This window comes from Peromyscus eremicus, chromosome 14 (assembly GCF_949786415.1).
Source record: "Peromyscus eremicus chromosome 14, PerEre_H2_v1, whole genome shotgun sequence".
Lineage (NCBI taxonomy): Eukaryota > Metazoa > Chordata > Mammalia > Rodentia > Cricetidae > Peromyscus > Peromyscus eremicus.
In genome coordinates this window covers 28803264-28823283 of record NC_081430.1, presented here as the reverse complement: position 1 = coordinate 28823283, position 20020 = coordinate 28803264, and the positions used below count along the sequence as shown (strand labels likewise).

The 20020-nt window shown below is 38.5% G+C and overlaps 1 protein-coding gene across 5 annotated transcripts in view; it reads right to left on the bottom strand.

Moving 5' to 3' along the window:
- Mia2 (MIA SH3 domain ER export factor 2) overlaps nt 1-20020 on the bottom strand; it is a 66713-nt gene that overhangs the window by 14071 nt on the left and 32622 nt on the right. For all 5 annotated transcript variants that reach the window (XM_059279736.1, XM_059279737.1, XM_059279734.1 and 2 more), the window contains 7 exons: nt 15691-15829; nt 11325-11426; nt 9955-10015; nt 9452-9487; nt 7261-7328; nt 5852-5934; nt 2702-2830 (listed from right to left, as the gene is read on the bottom strand). In XM_059279736.1, the coding sequence (XP_059135719.1) occupies nt 2702-2830; nt 5852-5934; nt 7261-7328; nt 9452-9487; nt 9955-10015; nt 11325-11426; nt 15691-15829 (618 nt within the window). The remainder of the gene's footprint in view (nt 1-2701; nt 2831-5851; nt 5935-7260; nt 7329-9451; nt 9488-9954; nt 10016-11324; nt 11427-15690; nt 15830-20020) is intronic.

The following is a 20020-nucleotide window of genomic DNA, read 5'->3' as shown; positions in this document are numbered from 1 at the left end:
TTATAATTATAATCAGTGGTTAGATAATAAGTCTGAAAAATAAGGTATAGAGAGTAAATTATAAAGACTCATGCTAAGCAAAATTATGAAGTAAGTAAAAGATAAGGATTTTATTGTTTAGGCATGAGTCTATCAATCATCCTAGAGGCTATATTCCTGCATCAGCAATTCTGATACTAATCAAGCAGTTTCAGACAACTTCTTTGGAAGTGTACTATACTATGGAAGTGTACTATACTATGGAAGTGTACTATACTATGGAAGTGTACTATACTATGGAAGTGTACTACTATACTATGGAAGAAGTGTACTATACTATGGAAGTGTACTATACTATGGAAGTGTACTATACTATGGAAGTGTACTATACTATGGAAGTGTACTATACTATGGAAGTGTACTATACTATGGAAGAAGTGTACTATACTATGGAAGTGTACTATACTATGGAAGTGTACTATACTATGGAAGTGTACTATACAATGGAAGTGTACTATACTATGGAAGTGTACTATACTATGGAAGTGTACTATACTATGGAAGAAGTGTACTATACTATGGAAGTGTACTATACTATGGAAGAAGTGTACTATACTATGGAAGTGTACTATACTATGGAAGAAGTGTACTATACTATGGAAGTGTACTATACTAAGCCTAACATTACAAGACCAAAACTTGCATCGGAAGTTGTAATAAGAATCTCTAACTCTATCCAACAATGATTATATATTCTAGGAAATCTCCCCATCTTTCCTCCTATTAGCTCATGAGAAGAAGGCTGGGAAAGGAGAACACTCAGGAGTCCACAGGCCTTAATAAGAGGTTCTAAGACTCCTCATCACTCGCTACCAGGACCAAAGCCACAGGCCAAGTGACCCTCAGGTGGACATTGCAAACCTGAAAACACAAAAGCTTAAAGAGTTTTAAGAACAAGTTATCTACAATTCACTCTCTCAAAATAAATTGCTTTCCTTATACACAATCTTATTCAAGCTTTCAAAATTCAAGATAATCAGATGAAGGAGAAGGAGCCACTCTGTCCTTTCACTGGTCATAGGAAACTTGATCCAAATAGAGATTTCAGGCCTGTTGGTAACTTACCAAGAACTTCTGTAGCTTTTTAACAGACAGGAAATAACCTTGCATATAATCTAAACATACTGTCACTTAAAAAAATTAAATAGAAGAGCAAAGTACTTTAACAGGAGAGGAGAAAGGAAAGGTAATTTTTATAATTTCAAACATTCATTTGACTACAAGCAATCCTTGACTTATGCAATTCAACTTCCAGTGAGTTAGTTTTGCCAATTAAACTTATTTCTAGGGTACTGATATTCTCACAAAGAACAGGAGTCTAAAATAGTTATAATGACGTTGGTTTAGCAGAAGGACAGTTTGCCTGAGAGACTCTAGAGGTGAGTGGACTCTGTGAAATGTTGATATGTTTGGTTTAGCTTGCTGTTTTCATAGTCTCACTTGTTCCTGCCTTACATTTAGTTTGTTAAATCACTTACATAAATGGTTAGAGACATTTAATTAGCAGTTCCTATACTTAACATAGCTATGGAAATTCAGAAAAAGCAAGGTGGTATGGGAGCAAGGCAGACAACCCTGGCTTCGTCTCTCAAAGTGTCAGTAAGAGTTAGGACTCCTGAAAAGCCCCATCCAAACTCTGCCTAGAAGAGCACTTCTGACTTCCTTCATGATTAAAAAAGGGGGGTTAGGGGCTTTCACATTCTGATTTACTACAAAAAATATGTAAAAAATGTTTCTTAATTAAATATATACATATAAAATTCTATATTCTGATCATTTCATCAAAACACATTTTATGCTGGTTATACTGCTATATCTTATATATTCTTTAAAAGGTTTTATGTAGTATAGTATAGTTTTAAAAGATACACATTGACTCCTCATTATCCAGTATAGGTTGAGTATTCCTTACTGGAAATGCATGGCACCATAAGTGTTTACAATTTTAAGATTTGTGTGTGTGTGTGTGTGGTTTTTGGGGTTTTTTTTTTGTTTGTTTTTTTAAGACAGGGTTCCTCTGTGTAACAGTCTGGGCTGTCCTGGAACTTGCTTTGTAGACCAGGCTGGCCTTGAACTCACAAGATCCACATGCCTCTGCCTCCCAAGTTCTGGGATTAAAGGCATGCACCACCACCTCCTGGCTGTGTGTGTGTTTATAGACACTAAGGGTTGAACATCATAAACCCAAAATCTGCAATATGAAATGCTTCAAAATTCACAACTTTTTGAATGCTACACCAAAAGAGTCTGCCATTCAGAGCACTCTGGATTTCTAAATTTTCAGAGTTGAGGTGGCCACCTGCCTTAAACTGTGTGCACGAGAAAAAAATGAAAAACAAAGTGGTATGGAGAATTTTGCTGTTTGTTTTTGAGCCAGAATCTTACTATACAGCTCCAAATGGCCTAGAACTTGCTATTATATAGACCAGGCTGGCCTCAAACTCACAGAGACCATCCGCTTCTGCCTCCCAACTGCTGAGATAATAAAAGGTATGTGCCACCATATCTGGCCCAAGATTCTTTACCCAATTAAAAAAATAAGTGAATCTATGATAAGTGCAAGGAATGCCTGTACGTTCCAAATGTCTGTTTACAGATTATTTTAAAGGTAAGAATTTTAAAGGAAGAAATTTAGAGTGATAAACATGTTTAAACAATATACCTCTTCTTCCTCCCCCTGGAAGCAAAGGTGAGAGTCTGAGTGGACCCTCCAGCAAAGTTGGAGGAGAGAGAAAAGCTCTCGTTTCAGATGAAGGTCGGCCCAGTGGTGAGGGACCATATGGGGAATGCTCTGGAATAATTAAAACAGATGTACATGCATATCCAGTTAGCTGTACCATAAAGTTAGAATCCCATTCAACAACTGTCATTGGGTCATCCTGCTCTCAGCCCATGTCTAATCTGTGCCCTGAACACTGCACAGGATTAAACAGAGAACCTGGAGTTTTTAAAGCTTTTTAACAAACCAGACATTTAGTCAATTAAAAACATAAGGTTGAATATATAAATACTCAGAACTTGAATTCTGTCAGCTTGACACCTATACACAAAGTTCCGACGTTGTTAAGGTTTCATTTTGTTTTTAATTTGGCATGTGTGAGTCTGTCTATGCGTGGGGTGTGTACATGTAAGCTACAGTGGCCTATGAGGCCACAGGCATTGGATACCCTAGAGTTCGAAGTTTACAGGGACCATTAGCTACTCAATATGGGTGCTAGGAACAGAACTCAGGTCCTCTGCAAGAGCAGTATGTGCACTTATCAGCCACCTCCTTAGCCCTGAGAGAGTTCTGATTTTTAAAATGTGAAGGTGGTAAGTAAGGTCTCTGTTAAATGTCACTTATTTTTATCTGTGCAGTGCTGAGGGCAGGCTACAAGCTCTAGAGAAACTTTACATGATTAAACACAAGTCTCAAGACGTGTACATAAAAACCAACCAACCAACAAAAGAACCACAAACCAAGCCATCAGCTACCGTAAGTAACCACACAAGTTAAACAAAGGATGCTGGCAGTACTCAGGAGTTACTGAAGGATTTAGGGAGCAGTAAGTGAGTTTGCTTGTTCTGTTTGTTCATTTCCTGTGTTGTTGTTTTGTTTTGTGGTTGGGTGTTTGTTTGTTTGTCTTAATATGTAGCACTAGCTGGTCTGGAACTGGGTATGTAGACTTGATTGGCCTTAAACTCACTAAGAGCCTGTCCTTGACTCAGTAGTAGGATTAATGGTGTCTGCCACCATGCACCGGTGGTTTGGGAATTTGGTGACATTATATTTCCCAATATTTCCACTGGGAAAGTTTACAACAGGGAAATGCTTGATTGAAGGCAGAGCCGTACAGGCCACGTTCAACCTGACATGTTAGCATCAGTCAGTTTTTTTGTCCATGTTCAACCTGAAATGTTAGAGTCAGTCAGTTTTTTGTCCATGTTCAACCTGAAATGTTAGTCAGTCAGTTTTTTGTCCATGTTCAACCTGAAATGTTAGAGTCAGTCAGTTTTTTGAGTTTTGTTGTTGTGGTGGTTGTTTTGTTTTTGGTTTTGGTTTTGATTTTTGTAAACAGGGTTTCTCTCTATATATACTATTGGCTATCCTGGAATTTACTCTGTAGACCAGGTTGGCCTCGAAATCAAAGATCCGCCTGCCTCTGCCTCCCAAGTGCTGGGATTAAAGGCATGCGCCACCAATGCCCAGCTAAAAGCAAGATTTTGAAAATTAAGTAAATGCATAAAATACTCTGAAGAATCAGAAATTACTTATGAATTGTAAAGTCAAAGACTCGGTTAGATATTATCATGAATCCAATAAATTTCTCTGTAATCCTGGTGACCAAGAGCCCTACCATTTTACAAACGTAATTACTCCCAAAGGTTTAAAAAAAAAAATCAGCAATAAAAAAGAACTTAAACACCAGGGAATTCACACTTAAAATACAATAAGTCTTATGAAGTGTGCACCTGTTACAACCAAATGGTTTACAGAAAAGATCAAAGCATGCTTTACCCTCCCATAGAATCCTGATTTGAAGTTAAACAAAAATTCTGCTTATATACTTGTCCCACTCCAAGCTTTGTTACAACTTGAAGTCTTCAATAATCTGATATTTTAAAATGTAAGACACATTTACATTTAATGAAAGTTGACTCTCAAAAGTGATTTGCTGAGTTTCAGAGGTTATTAAAAGTAGATTCTACCTATAAAAATTTCATTTCATAACTACAAGACTTTAATTCCACTTCAACTAAAATCACTCTGAAAATGATTAGCTATTTGGAGATCATTAAAATGCTAACTCAATAATAAACCAGCAAAGGTACTAACTGCACCTTTAAAGGGCTAACTCCCCTGGGATAATTATAGCCATCAACTGTGGACTACGTTTGCCCTAGCTTTTAAATCAATACTTTAAGAATTTTTAATGTTATGTTAATTATCACTCTAATCAAGCAAATCTCAAAGTATTGTTAATATATAAATAGTCACAATGCTATTCCACTTAAGTACTTCTCATTCATTAACCCAAAAATCAGCTAATGGCACCTTATTCAGAGTGCTGAGCTTTTCACGGAGGTGACAGCACTAAATACCTGTGAGGACATTTCACTGAGAAAGGAGACACCAGTCATTTTCACTACAGAGTTAATGAAACAGTTTCAAAGAGAATCCTTGCTACAAAATACAAAATACTGTTAGGTGAAAATGTTAACTTACACTAAAGTAAACTACATACACAATATATGTGTGTGTGTGTGTGTGTGTGTGTGTGTGTGTGTGTGTGTGTGTATGTATTTGGTGTAGTTGGAAGTTTTCCTGTGTGTCGTCCCACCCCGGCCCTGCAGCCACTCAGACCCAAGTAAACACACACAGGCTTATGTTACTTACACACTGTATGGTCTAATGGCTCAGGCTTCTCGCTAGCTAGCTTTACAACTTAACTCAGCCCATTTCTATTAATCTATGCATTGCCACGTGGTTTTGTGGCTTATCAGTACTTTCACATCTTGCTTCCCCTGGTGGTGGCTGGCAGCATCTACCCCACTCTCCTTTCTTCTTCCTCTCTGGAATGGACCACCTAACCTTATTCTGTCTCACCATTGGCCAAACAGCTTTATTTATCAACCAATCAGAGCAACACATATTCACAGCATACAGAAAGACATCCCAGAGTTAATGAAACAGTTTCAAATAGAATCCTTGCTACAAAATACAAAATACTGTTAGGTAAAAATGTTAACTTACACTAAAGTAAACTATATATACAATATATATGGATACACAATGTGTATTTTAAACAAGGGGTTAAAAAAAAAAGACTACCTCTGCCAAATGCTGTATTTGGAACATCAAGTGCATAAGGATCTTTTTCTAAACGTTCTAATTTCAACTCTGCTTCAGTTAATCTGTAAACAAATAATAAACATCTCAAAGTTACTCAGCCAAAGAAAAACAGCACATTTTAAGCAAAGGCCACTTCCAAACCAGCTCCTCTCACAAGCTCAACCTCTGCTGAAAAGAAAAAGGCCCAGCACTGGTCTGCCCAGATACCTTTCTACAATTCCCACACTTACTTGGGGGTGACTGGCTTCTCCTTAGAGGTACTCATGTTTAGAACTGCTTGGCTCTTTAAAACTAGACTTTGATGAGTGCTATCTCACAGAGTCTACATTTCTGAAGTAGAACCATCCAAGATAAACTAGTGCAAATGTGTCATTTTATAACTAAGGAAACTGAGGCAGGGACTTAACTGACTCCAAAATGAAAAAGCCAGGGCTACAGCACAGAACCTCTGCTCTGAGTCACCTACACTTCCCCTTGTAAAATTGGAAATCCCATTAATTGATACGACTATTTTATTTCTAAACTTTGTATCTTTAGATGTTGCATTTTTAAACAACTGTTTAGTTCCTGATCCTTAGACTTGAAATAAAGCAACTGTTTGACTTTAATTTCTCAGCTATAAGCCAGAAGACAGAAGGAAGTTTTTTTTTTTTTTTTTTGTTTTTTTTTTTTTTTTTTTTTTAAGATTTATTTATTACATATACAGTATTCTGCCTGTATGTGTCCCTGCAGGCCAGAAGAGGGCACCAGATCTCATTATAGGTGGTTGTGAGCCACCATGTGGTTGCTGGGAATTGAACTCAGCAGTCAGTGCTCTTAACCACTGAGCCATCTCTCCAGCCCAGAAGGAAGTTTTTAATGATGCCAAAAGTACTGTTTGGCAAGCAAGTCTAACACTCTTCAAGACTGCTACCACCCGTAGATAAAAGCATTTACGCTTCCTTTTTATTGCACACTTTTATTCTTTCTTTCATTTTATTATTGCATAACATGATGCCCAACAACAAACTAAGGCTGAGACAAGAATCACTTTATCTACTTAGTGATGGAGAACACTAATACTCTAAGCATCACTGTGTCAGAGAGACAGCCTTTCTTTTGCCCACTCTTCTTTTTCTCCATTCATACTGGCTTAATTTTTTTTAAGTGACACTTTTTACAATGTAACTTGTAAAACCTTCTTTAAAGTATAATAGTCACTGTAGTAGCCTAAGAAAAATATTTCAAACAAACAAACAAACAAAAATTAAAACTTCACAACTAGTAAAACTAGATATTTCATAACAAATTATGTGGATTTGCTATAATTTTTTTAAATTTATCCTTATACAAGTGTTACATAATGAAAAATTATTTCAACGTTTTAAAGTATTCCCATGAATACTTACTTTTGTCTGTTGTGAGCATTTTCTTTCCTTAAATCATTGAGGTTTCTTTCACAAGTCCGAGCTACCAGCTTGAAGAAAATAATACATTTTGAAACTATATCCATACAAACTTAAATGCAAGAGCAGCATAAATATCAGCATGATGGCATATAATGTCACAACCAAAACTAGATGAGTCTGCATTTATTTGAGTCAATATAAAACATTTTAAACTTAGGGAATTATTCAAAAAGGGAATGAGTTTCATGCCAGCCAAAAGCATGAACATAAAGCTGGAGTTTAATTGGTACTTGTTAATGAATGTTGCTATTTAAATGCAAAATTGGGGCCTAAAATTATTTGATGATGTAAATATCCAATCACAAGAGACATGTTGGCAGACTAAGCTTAGGGCAAAGTCAATGAAAATGGATGGTTATTATGCCCATAATTCTGGGAAACTACAAAGGTCTAAAACAGTTTCACAGAATGCCAATACAGGTCATGCTTTTAATAACTAAATACAATCAATGAATATTGCACATCTATTAAGTATGGAACAATGTACAAATACTAGACTCTACAGATTAGATGTAGAGTAGATAAAACATGAGATAGACAATGCTGGGGATGTCTAATAGGATATCTTCTTTAATTTTGCCAAATACAAATAGACTAGTAACTGTAATTCTTGCTTGATAATTGTTTTGTTATATGTAATTTTATTATGTTAAAGTTAAAACCTTCCCTTTTGAAAAAAAGACAAGGGGAAGTGCTGGGGATGCTATGAATGTGTTACTCTGATTTGGTTGATAAATAAAATGCTGATTGGCCAGTAGCCAGGCAGGAAGTATATAGGTGGGATAAACAGAAGAGAATTCTGGGAGCAGGAAGGCTGAGTCAGGAGTCGCCAGCCAGAGACAGAAAAAACATGGTGTAAAAGTGCCAGTAAGCCACAAGCCACGTAGTAACTTATAGATTAATAGACATGGGTTAATTTAAGATATAAGAACTAGATAACAAGAAGCCCGAGCCATTAGGCCAAACAGTTTAAATAATATAAGCGTCTGTGTGTTTATTTGGGTCTGAGTGGCTGCTGGCCTGGGCAGGCTGGACTGGAGATAACTCCAGCAACAAGATCAAATGAAAAAGTGAGCTTACCATATCAGTAGACAAAGACTATAATATAATATAATATAATATAATATAATATAATGTAATGTAATGTAATGTAATGTAATGTAATATAATATAATATGTCTATAACTATTAACTATTTACAAGTAAAAGGAACTCTACTTTCAAATTAGTTTTCACATGAGAAATACACATGAGAATTGACTTTAGCCAACGAACAAACAAACATTCACAGAAAACATAGCTTAAATATATTTTAGTAGTATCAAAAAAGATTTTTTTGGCTGGGCAGTGGTGGTACTTGGGAGGCAGAGGCAGATGGACCTCTGAGGCTAGCCTGATCTATATATTGAGTTCCAAGATAGCCGGGGACACACAGAGAAATCCTGTCTCTAAAAAAAAAAAAAAGAAAGAAAAAAGGGATTGTGTGTGTGTGTGTGTGTGTGTGTGTGTGTGTGTAATTATTTTCCAGTATGTAATCATAAAATCAATTTTGAACAAAAAGGAATGTTGCACCAATGCTAGCTAGTAAAATGTAACAATTCACTTAAATGTCTTAAAATTTTGTTTGGTTTTACGTGTATGAGTGTTCTACCTGAATGTGGCATAACTGGAATTACAAGGTACCTGCTGTGTGACACATACATATGCACACGCAGTGAGTGTGTGTGTGTGTGTGTGTGTAAGAGGACAGAAGAAGGTGTCAAATCACCTGGAACTAAAATTACAGGCACCTGTGAGCCATCTGACATGCTCAGAACTAAACGCAGGTCAGGTCCTCTAGAAGAGCATCAAGTGCTCTTAACCACAGAGCCATCTTTCCAACCCCCAGAATTCCTTTGTGATTTTTTAACTAATTGCATTCAGAAAGAAAAGTATAAAATAAAAGATGATTACTTCTTAATGCCTCCTATGGTATGACTTGTAACATGATTTCATTACTGGTAAAATGAATTAAATTAATAGAGAGTGATTATTTTTTAAATATTGTCTATATTTTTACCTAGTCTAAAATGAGTAGTTTATTTCCTGGAAGGAATTTGACAAAAGGGCTTTAGGTGAACTTAAAACTTACCCAATTATCATGTGCTTTTTTTTCATGAGCTATAACCTAAAAAATAAAATGATTAAAATTATTCTTAAATAAAAACATTCATTCCCACCAGTAAAATTTAAGGCACAAACCATAAACTCAAACTGTCCAGGCATCTCTGAAGCACTAGAAGCATTCTGAAAGCATACTTTATGAATACATATGATCTACTCTACTGAACTTTTAAACAAAAATTGAATGTAAACTTTTTTAACGCCAACACACCTCATGTAATGAACAACTACGAGAGTTTCCAAGGAACAGATAACAAGCACAATGTGGGGCTGCAATGGTGACAGACATTTTTGGGGGCTACATAATCCCAAAGACAGGAAAGGTTCGGAATTGTCTGACTTCAGCATCTTTGGCTCCCTGGGAATATTTCACAGTTTCAGGAACACTTCAGCAGGGATGGAAGCTATAGTCCTACATCAGTTCTAGAGTCCGAGTTCTCCACTGTGTGCACACAGCAGCCTCACACATACCTGCCCTTGGTAAGAGTGAATTGTTCTCTCCAGCTCTTCTTCCAGATCCTTGGCACGCTGTCTATAAGGAACAAGTAGTTATTCCACTGTAGTAATATATAATAAGGAATGAGAGCACGTGGCTACAAGAATACAGTGTTCTACCTTATTTTAAGTATAACCCCAAGACTTGTCTTTGAGAGATGCTGACAGATTTTAAAGTACATCCTTTCTTCCTCTAATTCTAACCTCAATCAAACCTTGTGAGTACTATTGCTTGGGTGGGGCTAAAACGTCACAAAAGATTTATACAATACACGAGGTCTCACCCAGCCTGGCCTCAAGCTTAGTTATAATCTTCCTATCTCTACATCCTAAGTGCAAGAGTCACAGGTACATGCCACCATGCCTGATCCTCTGGTTTTCTTTTTCAGGAAGAAAAATCCTGAAAGATTAACTCAGATCCTGTTATCTTAACAGAGTCCCAGGAATGGAACTCTTTTTTTTTTTTTTTTGGTTCTTCAAGACAGGGTTTCTCTGTGTAGCTCTGGCTGCCCTGGAACTTGCTCTGTAGACCAGACTGGCCTTGAACTCACAGAGCTCCACCTGCCTCTTCCATCCATAGTGCTGGGATAAAGGCATGCACCACCACCACCCAGCTCAGGAGAGGAACTCTTACAAGGTAAAAACATAACTTACAAAGAAAATAATTTGTCCTTCTAGACAAAACCCCTCTTCCCAAGGTAAAGAGTGTTCCTATGACTGGAGCTTCTGTGTCTCTTTCTAACAGACATTCTAGTGTTACCAAAAACTACAGAGCTAAGCATTTACTACTAAAATGCTGTGTGCCTTGCTCTTCAGGGCACACTCACTGAATGTTAATACTGTGCACGTTCTTCCCCTTTGAACAAAACCCAAGGAGCCTGAATTAGCTGCTCTCTCTGTTTTCTTCTCGAGACAGGGTCTCATGTAGCCCAAGATGGCTTCAAACTCACTATTTGGCCAGGGTTAGCCTTGATCTTGTGATCATTCTGTTCCACCTCCCAGTGCCACCACACACAGCATTCATAACTATTTACAAACTTCTTGGTATTATTATAAAATATGTCTGAACTTAAATATCAAAGTCCCTGAAAAGAAAACTTTTTACTTTTTATATTTTCTGAATATCTGTAAAATACCAAGAAATTCAAATGCAAAGTAATGAAATAAAAATAAGCCAATTCACTGGGTGGTGGTGGCGCACACCTTTAGTCCCAGCACTCAGGAGGCAGAGGCAGGTGGATCTCTGTGAGATCGAGGCCAGCCTGGTCTACAGAGTGAGATCCAGGACGGCCATTTTGTCACTGCTCCTGCTGCTCAGCGTCCCAAAGAGAAAGAGCACTCCATACCTGCAGGTCTCCAGCTCCTCGGCCGCATAGCTGATCCTCTCCTTCACTTTGGAAAGTTTTTTCTCTTTCTCTAATCGGTAATTTTCTTCTACTGTTAATTTCCTTAAAACAAAGAGTATTTTATTACTTTTAAGTATGTAATACATATAATCAACTACATTTTTAAAATCACATCAGAACTGGTGTACCCCACAAAGCAATTTCCATACACCACTGCAAAGGTCATATGCAAAAAAAGTCTGTATATTTCTGATATGAAATTTAACATTATAAACCCAAGATCACAGTGTTCATTACAGTGCTATTGGTATTAACAGTCTCAAGTGTTTTACATTATCATAATTTGTCCATGATAAATATTAATAAAAACAGTAAAGACTATCATTTATCAAGGTTTTCTGTAATAAAGCATTATGTTTGTAAACGAGAAACCAACAACTAAAATTATGGATTTTTTTTTGTTTTGTTTTTTTGATTTGGTTTTTTGAGACAGGGTTTCTCTGTGTAACAGCCCTGGCTGTCCTAGAACTCACTTTGTAGATCAGGCTGACCTGGAAATCACAGAGATCCACCTGCCTCTGCCTCCCCATGCCGGGATTAAAGGCGTGCACCAATACCACCTAGGGTTGTTGTTTTGTTTGTTTGTTTGTTTTTTGTTTTTTGGTCTCACAATGTCGAGACAGGGTTTCTCCGTAGCTTTGGAGTCTGTCCTGGAATTCACTCTGTAGACCAGGCTGGCCTCTAGTTCACAAAGATCCTCCTGCCTCTGCTTCTTGATTACTAAGATTAAAGGTATGCAGCCCCTGTATTTTTAATTGGTAGTTAATAATAATAATAAATATGATCACCAGCACTAATCCTGCACTAATTTCTTTTGTACTGATAGTAGGTAACAGGTAATCCGCTGAACCATTAGTGTGTGCCAGAACTGTTGCTAGACTTTAACAGAAGGGACTATTATCTCCATTGCCCAAAAATGAAAATACAGCACAGAGAAGCCAGATACAGGCATATACTATGTAACAACAGGTCTCTGAGAAATGAACCCACAAGCCATTTCATCATTCTGTGGACGTCAGAGTGTGCTTACACAAACCAAGATGGCTAAGAATCAGTGGGTGGCACTGGCATGAGAGCACCATATCTGTGGCTCATAGTTCACCAACATGTCATTACATGTCACACGACTGTCACTGGGTGCAGGCTTGGGCCCATATAGCCTTGCCCTACTTCCGGTTTTCTCCCTCTTCTTCAAGTTCAGGTTATGACCTCTCAGCTTCCTCTCCAAGAACCTGCTCCCAAGCTCCCCTCACCATCACAAGCTCTCTCTTTGGAACTGTATGCCTTCAGAGAAAGTAAGGTCTCCCTTCTACAAGTTGCCTTGATCACAGTATTTTTGTTTTTAGGGTTTTGTTTTGTTTTTTGCTTTGTTTGTTTAGTTTTTTTTTCAGTCAGTGTTTTATCACAGCAACAGAAGAGTAACTAATACAGCCTTAAAGTTGAAAATTATACTGTGAAAGTAAACCCCACTGATGGAGCCTCAAAGAGAAGTCACGTATATAAAACAGCACACTGAACTGAACTCCTAGGTTCTAATATTTCACTTCCTTCCAATATTAAACTTCAAAAAGTATAAGCAACATAGTATATCAGTTATGAAAAACATTAAGAAGATAACTAAACAACAACAACAACAAAAGAAATCTAGAAAATAACTGAGCCTAAATTATACCCTACACAGGCAAGAATTAATTAGTCGTTTAATATTTCAACAGTTCTCCAACTTCCTACTTCCTACGTCCTACCCTGAAGAACACCTGGTGACGTAATTCAACTTGAGTAGTGAGTGCCTTCAGAACAGAACATGTAAGGTTTGGGGATTCAAAACAGTTGTGCCAACCTCTCACAAACTACAACAATTTGGAAAAAGGGAAGCTCGCCGGGCGGTGGTGGCACACACCTTTAATCCCAGCACTCGGGAGGCAGAGCCAGATGGATCTCTGTGAGTTCGAGGCCAGCCTGGTCTACAGAGCGAGTTCCAGGACAGGCACCAAAACTACACAGAGAAACCCTGTCTTGAAAAACCAAAAAAAAAAAAGGGGGGGGGGGGCCGAGGCGGGAAGCTCAAATGAAAAAATACCTCCACAAGACTAGGCTGTAGTCAAGCCTATGGGGCATTCTTTTGATGAATGATTGATGTAGGAGGGTCCCCACCCACTACAAGTGGTACCACCCTCTGGGTTGTATAAGAAAGGAGGCTGAGGGGCTGGAAAGTAGTAGTTAAGAGCACTGGCTGCTCTTCCAGACAACCCAGGTTCAATTCCCAGCATCCTCATGGCAATTCACAGTTGTCTGTAACTACATACAGTTCCAGGGGAATCCAACACTTCTCTGACTTCTGAAGGTACCAGCACTCATGTGCACAGGCCCATACACATACACATAATTTAAAATAGTAAATCTTTTTTTAAAAATAAATAAATAAAACTTGGGAAGTAAAAGCAGAAAGATCAGAAGTTAAAGGTCATAGCTGATTGTGTATTAAGGTCAAGCCAGCATGGACTACATGAAACAGCCTCAAACAAAAAAAGATGCTTTATTTAATATATATTGTAGATTTCCTAGCATTAAACTTACAGCCAACAGCACTGTAAGTTATGACCAAACGAACTTTACCTGATACATCGTATTTTCTCCACAAAATATCGCATGGCCTTCTCACCCTCAGGGACCCACCTGACAGCACTCAAGCATGTGCTTGGGATCTATTCGAATAGCTAAGTCACCAAATAAACAGTTCTCAAAAGATGTGGCACTCAGAGAAGAACACTTGTTTATAGAATGAGAACTGAAGGAAGTTGCTGTGTTAGTCCTCAACTGGGAGTGCTCACACTGGGCATCTCAGAATCTTTACCATTCTCAGCATGAAAGGCCATGAAAGGCCATGAAAGCTCTGGAAGAACAGGCTTTAAGGTTATAAATGAATTTTATCAACGGACCAACTTTACATCCAGAATGTATGACGGATAAGGACTTTCATTAACTTCCTCAAGGGAAAGGAAAGTCTGCTGGGCTGTATAATGAAAAAATCTAGGCTATAATTCGTACTTGAAAATCTGCAAATTGCTGGATCAGTATCTTAAGGGTCTTCTCTCTACCTATATCTGGGCGTCTCTATGCAAAAGCACCCCCTAACATCAAGATTTAAGTGCACTGAGCATATTTATCTGTAGGAAATCTACCATTTTCCTCTCAGTTAGGCACAGGGAATATAAACAAAAACCCAGCATTTCTTACAGAGTTCAAATTTAATGTGAGGTGAAGGACAGGATGTTTAGGGCACAGAAAGGGCTGTGAAGAAAGAGAAGGGAACAGAAGAGCAGGTACTGCTTTAATTAGGGCAGCCCTCTTTAAAATGACAGTTAAACCTGTCATCCCAAACTAAATGAAGGATAGAACCATGAAAACACATAGAAATATACCAGCCACTGCAAGCAAAAGGAACAGGCATAAAAGACCTTGAGATACAGATGTGCTTGGCACACCAAAAATCAAGAAAGCCATGTCAATAGAAAGCAACAAAGAAACAAGACACAGAATAGGCTAGAGATAGCCAGAAGGTGGGTGCTGTAAGCTTGGCTCTGATAGGCTAAGATTAAGTTTTGCTTTAAATCTCTTTAAATGCACTTAGGGGGCCCAAGAAAGACCATGACAGTACCCACAATTTATGTTTTTAGAGTTATTCTGTGATTACAGAGAAAAGACAGTGCAGGAGGTTAAGGTGTAAAGACAATCATTCAGGAAGCTACAGTGATAAGCCAACTACTACCAATAATGGCTTTAAGCAGAGTACTGGAAGAGGGTGAAATGCCATCAGACTTAAGTTAGGGAGGCTGACAAGACCTATGAGAAGACAAACACGGGATACAAAAGGGGCATTTAAGGATGACAAGCAGCTGCCCTGCACACAAGGCAAATGATACTGTCATTTACTAACTAGAGCAAAGAGCACTGAGCAAGACTAACGCACAGGGGAAAGGAATCAGTTTTACATACACCAGGCAGTTCCATCCAAAGAGACCACTCAAGATCCCTGACCCGGCTGTCACCATTAGTTTAAGGCAATAATTTGATAAATGCTTACTAACATTAAGGAAGATTTTGTGAGACAGCTTGGAAATTCTAACATCATTTACATATTCTTCAGAGAAGAAAAGTGTGCTTCAAGATCAAATAACATTCTGAAAAGTGAATGATGCAATATAACTGATAATGTCTAATAATCACGTTTAAGGCCTTGAATATGTAACACATACTTTAAAGCCATTTTACTTGCCATTCAATGGAGTTACCCAACACTTCTCACCTGTGAAGCTTCATTTCGTTTTCTTGGTACAGCTCAGTCATCACTTGGAGTTTCTGCTGAAGCTTCTGTTTCTCGTTTTCAAACTCTGTGACTTCTGACGGCAAAGACGCCTGCTCAGATTCCAGACTTCTGATACGCTCTAGGGAAATGTTCAAAGTCATAACAGAACAAAACTAAAGGAATTTCATAAAAATAAAACCTATCAAAGACAGACAAGATTGGACATGCTGTAGACATTGATACAGCTGTAGACAATTACTACAGGTAATAGCAGACGTTCTTCAGCAGCAGTACAAAATCTCTAAGATACTTTGTTTGCCTCATTGCTTTTTACTATTTTAACTAAGATGCTACAGACACTTTTAAATTGCTAGTATGATTATTATGAAGATCTCTCAAACTTCAACATTCTGACTTTCAACTTGAGAAGTAACAGTCACTGGAGGAAGGCCATGAGGATGAGTGTTTCACAGGCGGGCATTTTGGCTCAGCATTCCCTGTTTCACATGCTCAATGTCTGTTACAGTCTAAGGAGAAGTCACCTCAGGAGCTTGCTGTTCGGGCTGGTGGACAAAGCTGAGTGGTGGAGCCCTGGCCGAGAACACACAAAGCCCTGGGTTCAATCACCAGTACCATAATTGCCCAGTCTTCTGTTTAAGCCAAAATTTTACATATGTTGTCATTCAAGCTAGCTGCTAACAAATGCTCGTTTTCCAGTTTAGAGAGACCATGTCTCAGACAAGACTAAGACTGGACAGAAAAATGACTTTAACTTTACTTCAACTGCTCAACTACCGAATCACCCACAAAAATGGGGAGACGGCTGTCAGGAAAGTGTTGGCCACACAAACATGAGGACCCCATAAAAGCTGGTTAGCAAAACAAGCCCAAAGCCCTGTTACAGTCTGGGGAGGCAAAAGCAGGGTCCCTGGGGCTCCCTGGGCAGCTGTTGTAGCCAGATTAACACACTCCAGGTTTGCTGAGAGACGTTTTCTCAACAAGCAAGGTAAAAAGCAAGTGGGGAAAACACTGAGCACTGACCCTTGTCCTCTACACACACACATACATACGAACACAGACAGACACACAGACACACACCCAGACAGACAGACAGACACACACACACAGACACACACACACACATACGAACACAGACAGACAGACACACACACACACACACACACACACACACACGAACACAGACACACACACACACACAGACACACACCCACACACACACACACACACACACACACACACACACGAACACACATACGAACACAGACAGACACACACACACACACACACACACACACACCCCCAGAAATGAACAATTCTAAGTAATTGTGAATTCTGTATAAACTAGCATACAGCTGCTTTTAAAAAAGTCCTTTCTTGCCGGGCGGTGGTGGCGCACGCCTTTAATCCCAGCACTCGGGAGGCAGAGCCAGGCGGATCTCTGTGAGTTCGAGGCCAGCCTGGGCTACCAAGTGAGTTCCAGGAAAGGAGCAAAGCTACACAGAGAAACCCTGTCTCGAAAAACCAAAAAAGTCCTTTCTCTTTCATAGTTACTACAACTCTAAACAGCTCTAATATTAAGGGACCAAGAAGAGAACCTCAACTCTCAACTCCTCTAAAGCACCATTTCCCAAAACATGTCAATCAATCTAACATAAGAAAAAAATGCACTATGCCTCAAAAAGGCAGTTTCAAAAGCTTAACAAACATGGAAAAGTTTAGTAATTAAATGTAATGGTATGTAATTATTCTAAAACGCCAGTTAATTAAACATATATACCAAAAGAACCATTTATGTAAACACCTTAATAGTAAATGGTACATGTACAGGAAACAGTGTATAGACGTTTTCTGCAAAAATTTTACATCTATATCAGAAAAAAAATGTCCATCTATGCTGTCAGTCAACTCCAACAAGTCACTTAGCAAAGAAACTAATGTTGGATATAAGCTCTACTATAACTGAATCATACAAAGCCTTACAAAACAACACGAATTCTTTTACCATTCCATTATACACTCTAGCTCTTTTGTCTCATACTTTATTTTTAAAACTTTTAAAAATTAGTGTGTGTATGTGTGTATGTGAGTGTGTGTGTGCGTCTGTGTGTATATGTACCTGTTTGTGTGTGTGCTGGTGCACCTGCATGTTCAGGGAAGCAAAGGTCAGAGGACAACTAGCAGGGCTCAGTTCTCTCCTTCCACTGGGGACTGAATTCCGGTCATCAGGCTCAGCAGAAAGGGCTTTTCTGCACTGAGCCATCTCGCCAGCCCACATACTTTAAGAGGGTACTATACAGCCAGGTATGGTAATTGTGAGCCTATATAAATGCCAGCATGTGGGAGGCTGAGGCAGAAGGGTCAGGACTTCAAGACGGCCTGGGATTACATAGAACACTGACTCCAAAAGGAGAGCATTATAAATGATCACCGAAAAGGGCAGAGACTAGAGGAGGAGAGAGACCATTAGAAGAAGATGTTCACATACAACAGAAATCAATTATTGAAAAATCTTATGACCTACTGAGAAAAGAAAGTTGGATTTGGAGGAACACTACACACAGACCTGGGTCTCCACTATTACTGGGGAAAAGATTGGCCAAGAGACCGGAGGAAGCAATGGACTAACTGGTGAACTGGTCCTTGCTGCTCCGGCAGCTCCCACTAAGACACACGTGTGTCAACACACGCCACAGGGAAGCCGCCTTGCGGACAGTCCTAGTCCTCTGTGCAGCTTCCACGCTGCTAACACTACTCTTTGCAGACAGCAGCTTTTCTTTTCTCTTTAAGTTAGACTAATGTTTTTTCAGGTCTAATCAAAATACACCCACTATAATCATTGAATAGAACAATGTTAATTTTTTAGTAATTTCTATCCAGTATAGTTCAATCTTTTTAAACATTTTGCTCATTTAAAAAAAGCAAATCAGGGGCTGGAGAGATGGCTCAGCGGTTAAGAGCACTGGTTGTTCTTCCAGAGATCCTGATTTCAATTCCCAGCAACCACATGGTGGCTCACAACCATCTGTAATGAGATCTGGCGCCCTCTTCTGGCCTGCAGGGATATGTGCAGACAGAACACTGTATACATAATAAATAAATAAATCTTAAAAAAAAAAAAAAACAAATCAGACAAGGACCGCTCTGGTCTAGTTCTCCTCTGATCTCAACACTGGTCCTGGAGGTCATAAAGAAGAAAAAGAACAAGAGTGTCATCCAGCACAGAGCACAGGTCCAGACTCATACAGGTCTGACTGCTCTTTCTTTTTTTTTTTTTTTTAATTTATTTATTTATTATGTACACCGAAGAGGGCACCAGATCTCATTACAGATGGTTATAAGCCACCATGTGGGTGCTGGGAATTGAACTCAGGACCTCTGGAAGAGCAGTTGGTGCTCTTAACCTCTGAGCCATCTCTCCAGCCCCTGACTGCTCTTTCTAAGACAAGAGAAGTTGAGGATTAAAGAGAGAAATGTCAAGTTCTGGGTAGCTCTAGCAATGGCTGACATACTTGAGGCATTTCTTTCTTGTCCTCATTGAGTGGATTTTTTTTGTTTGTTTCTGGTTTGTTTGTTTTTAGCTGTGCAACCAATAAAGGGACCCTTGTCTGTGATCATTGGTCTGTAGTTGTAAACAGGCAGGGCAAGGACCAGGCAGGCAGAAACGAAGCTCTGTAAGCAGAAGCTTTTGGCTAATGCTGCATGGTTTATGCACATGTAACTGGATCAATAAAGACTGTTTTGGAAATAAAAAGGAAAGAAAATAAAGATGGGTAGAAATAAAATAAAAAGATGCCTGTGGTCCTATACTCTGAGTTAACCAGTTCAGACATTTGAATATGTCCATCCATTCTTTTCAGATATAAAAATATGAATTTATTTATTTAATAAAATGAGACATGATATACTAACTTTTTAAACATCCCAAACACAACTGGAAGAACTTATTTTTCAATATGAACACTATCAGCAAGTTTTTTTAATGCTCTCAATAAAAAAAAAACAACAACGTATTTTTACAGGTCTAACATCACTCCTATATATGTTAATAAGCCATACACATAAAGTAGTAAACCATACTAGTTCCACTACTGAAGATCAATTTCTCAATTGAAAACAAAAATTACAAAGAAAAATTTCAATTTGATACTTTCAAACATCTAAAACTATACTACACATGTAACACTGTGTGGACACATATAACACTGTGTGATGGTTTGAATGAAAATGGCCCCATAGGCGCATAGGGAGTGTGACCACTCGGAGGTGTGGCTTTGTTGGAGTAGGTGTGGCCTTGTTGGATGACGTGTGT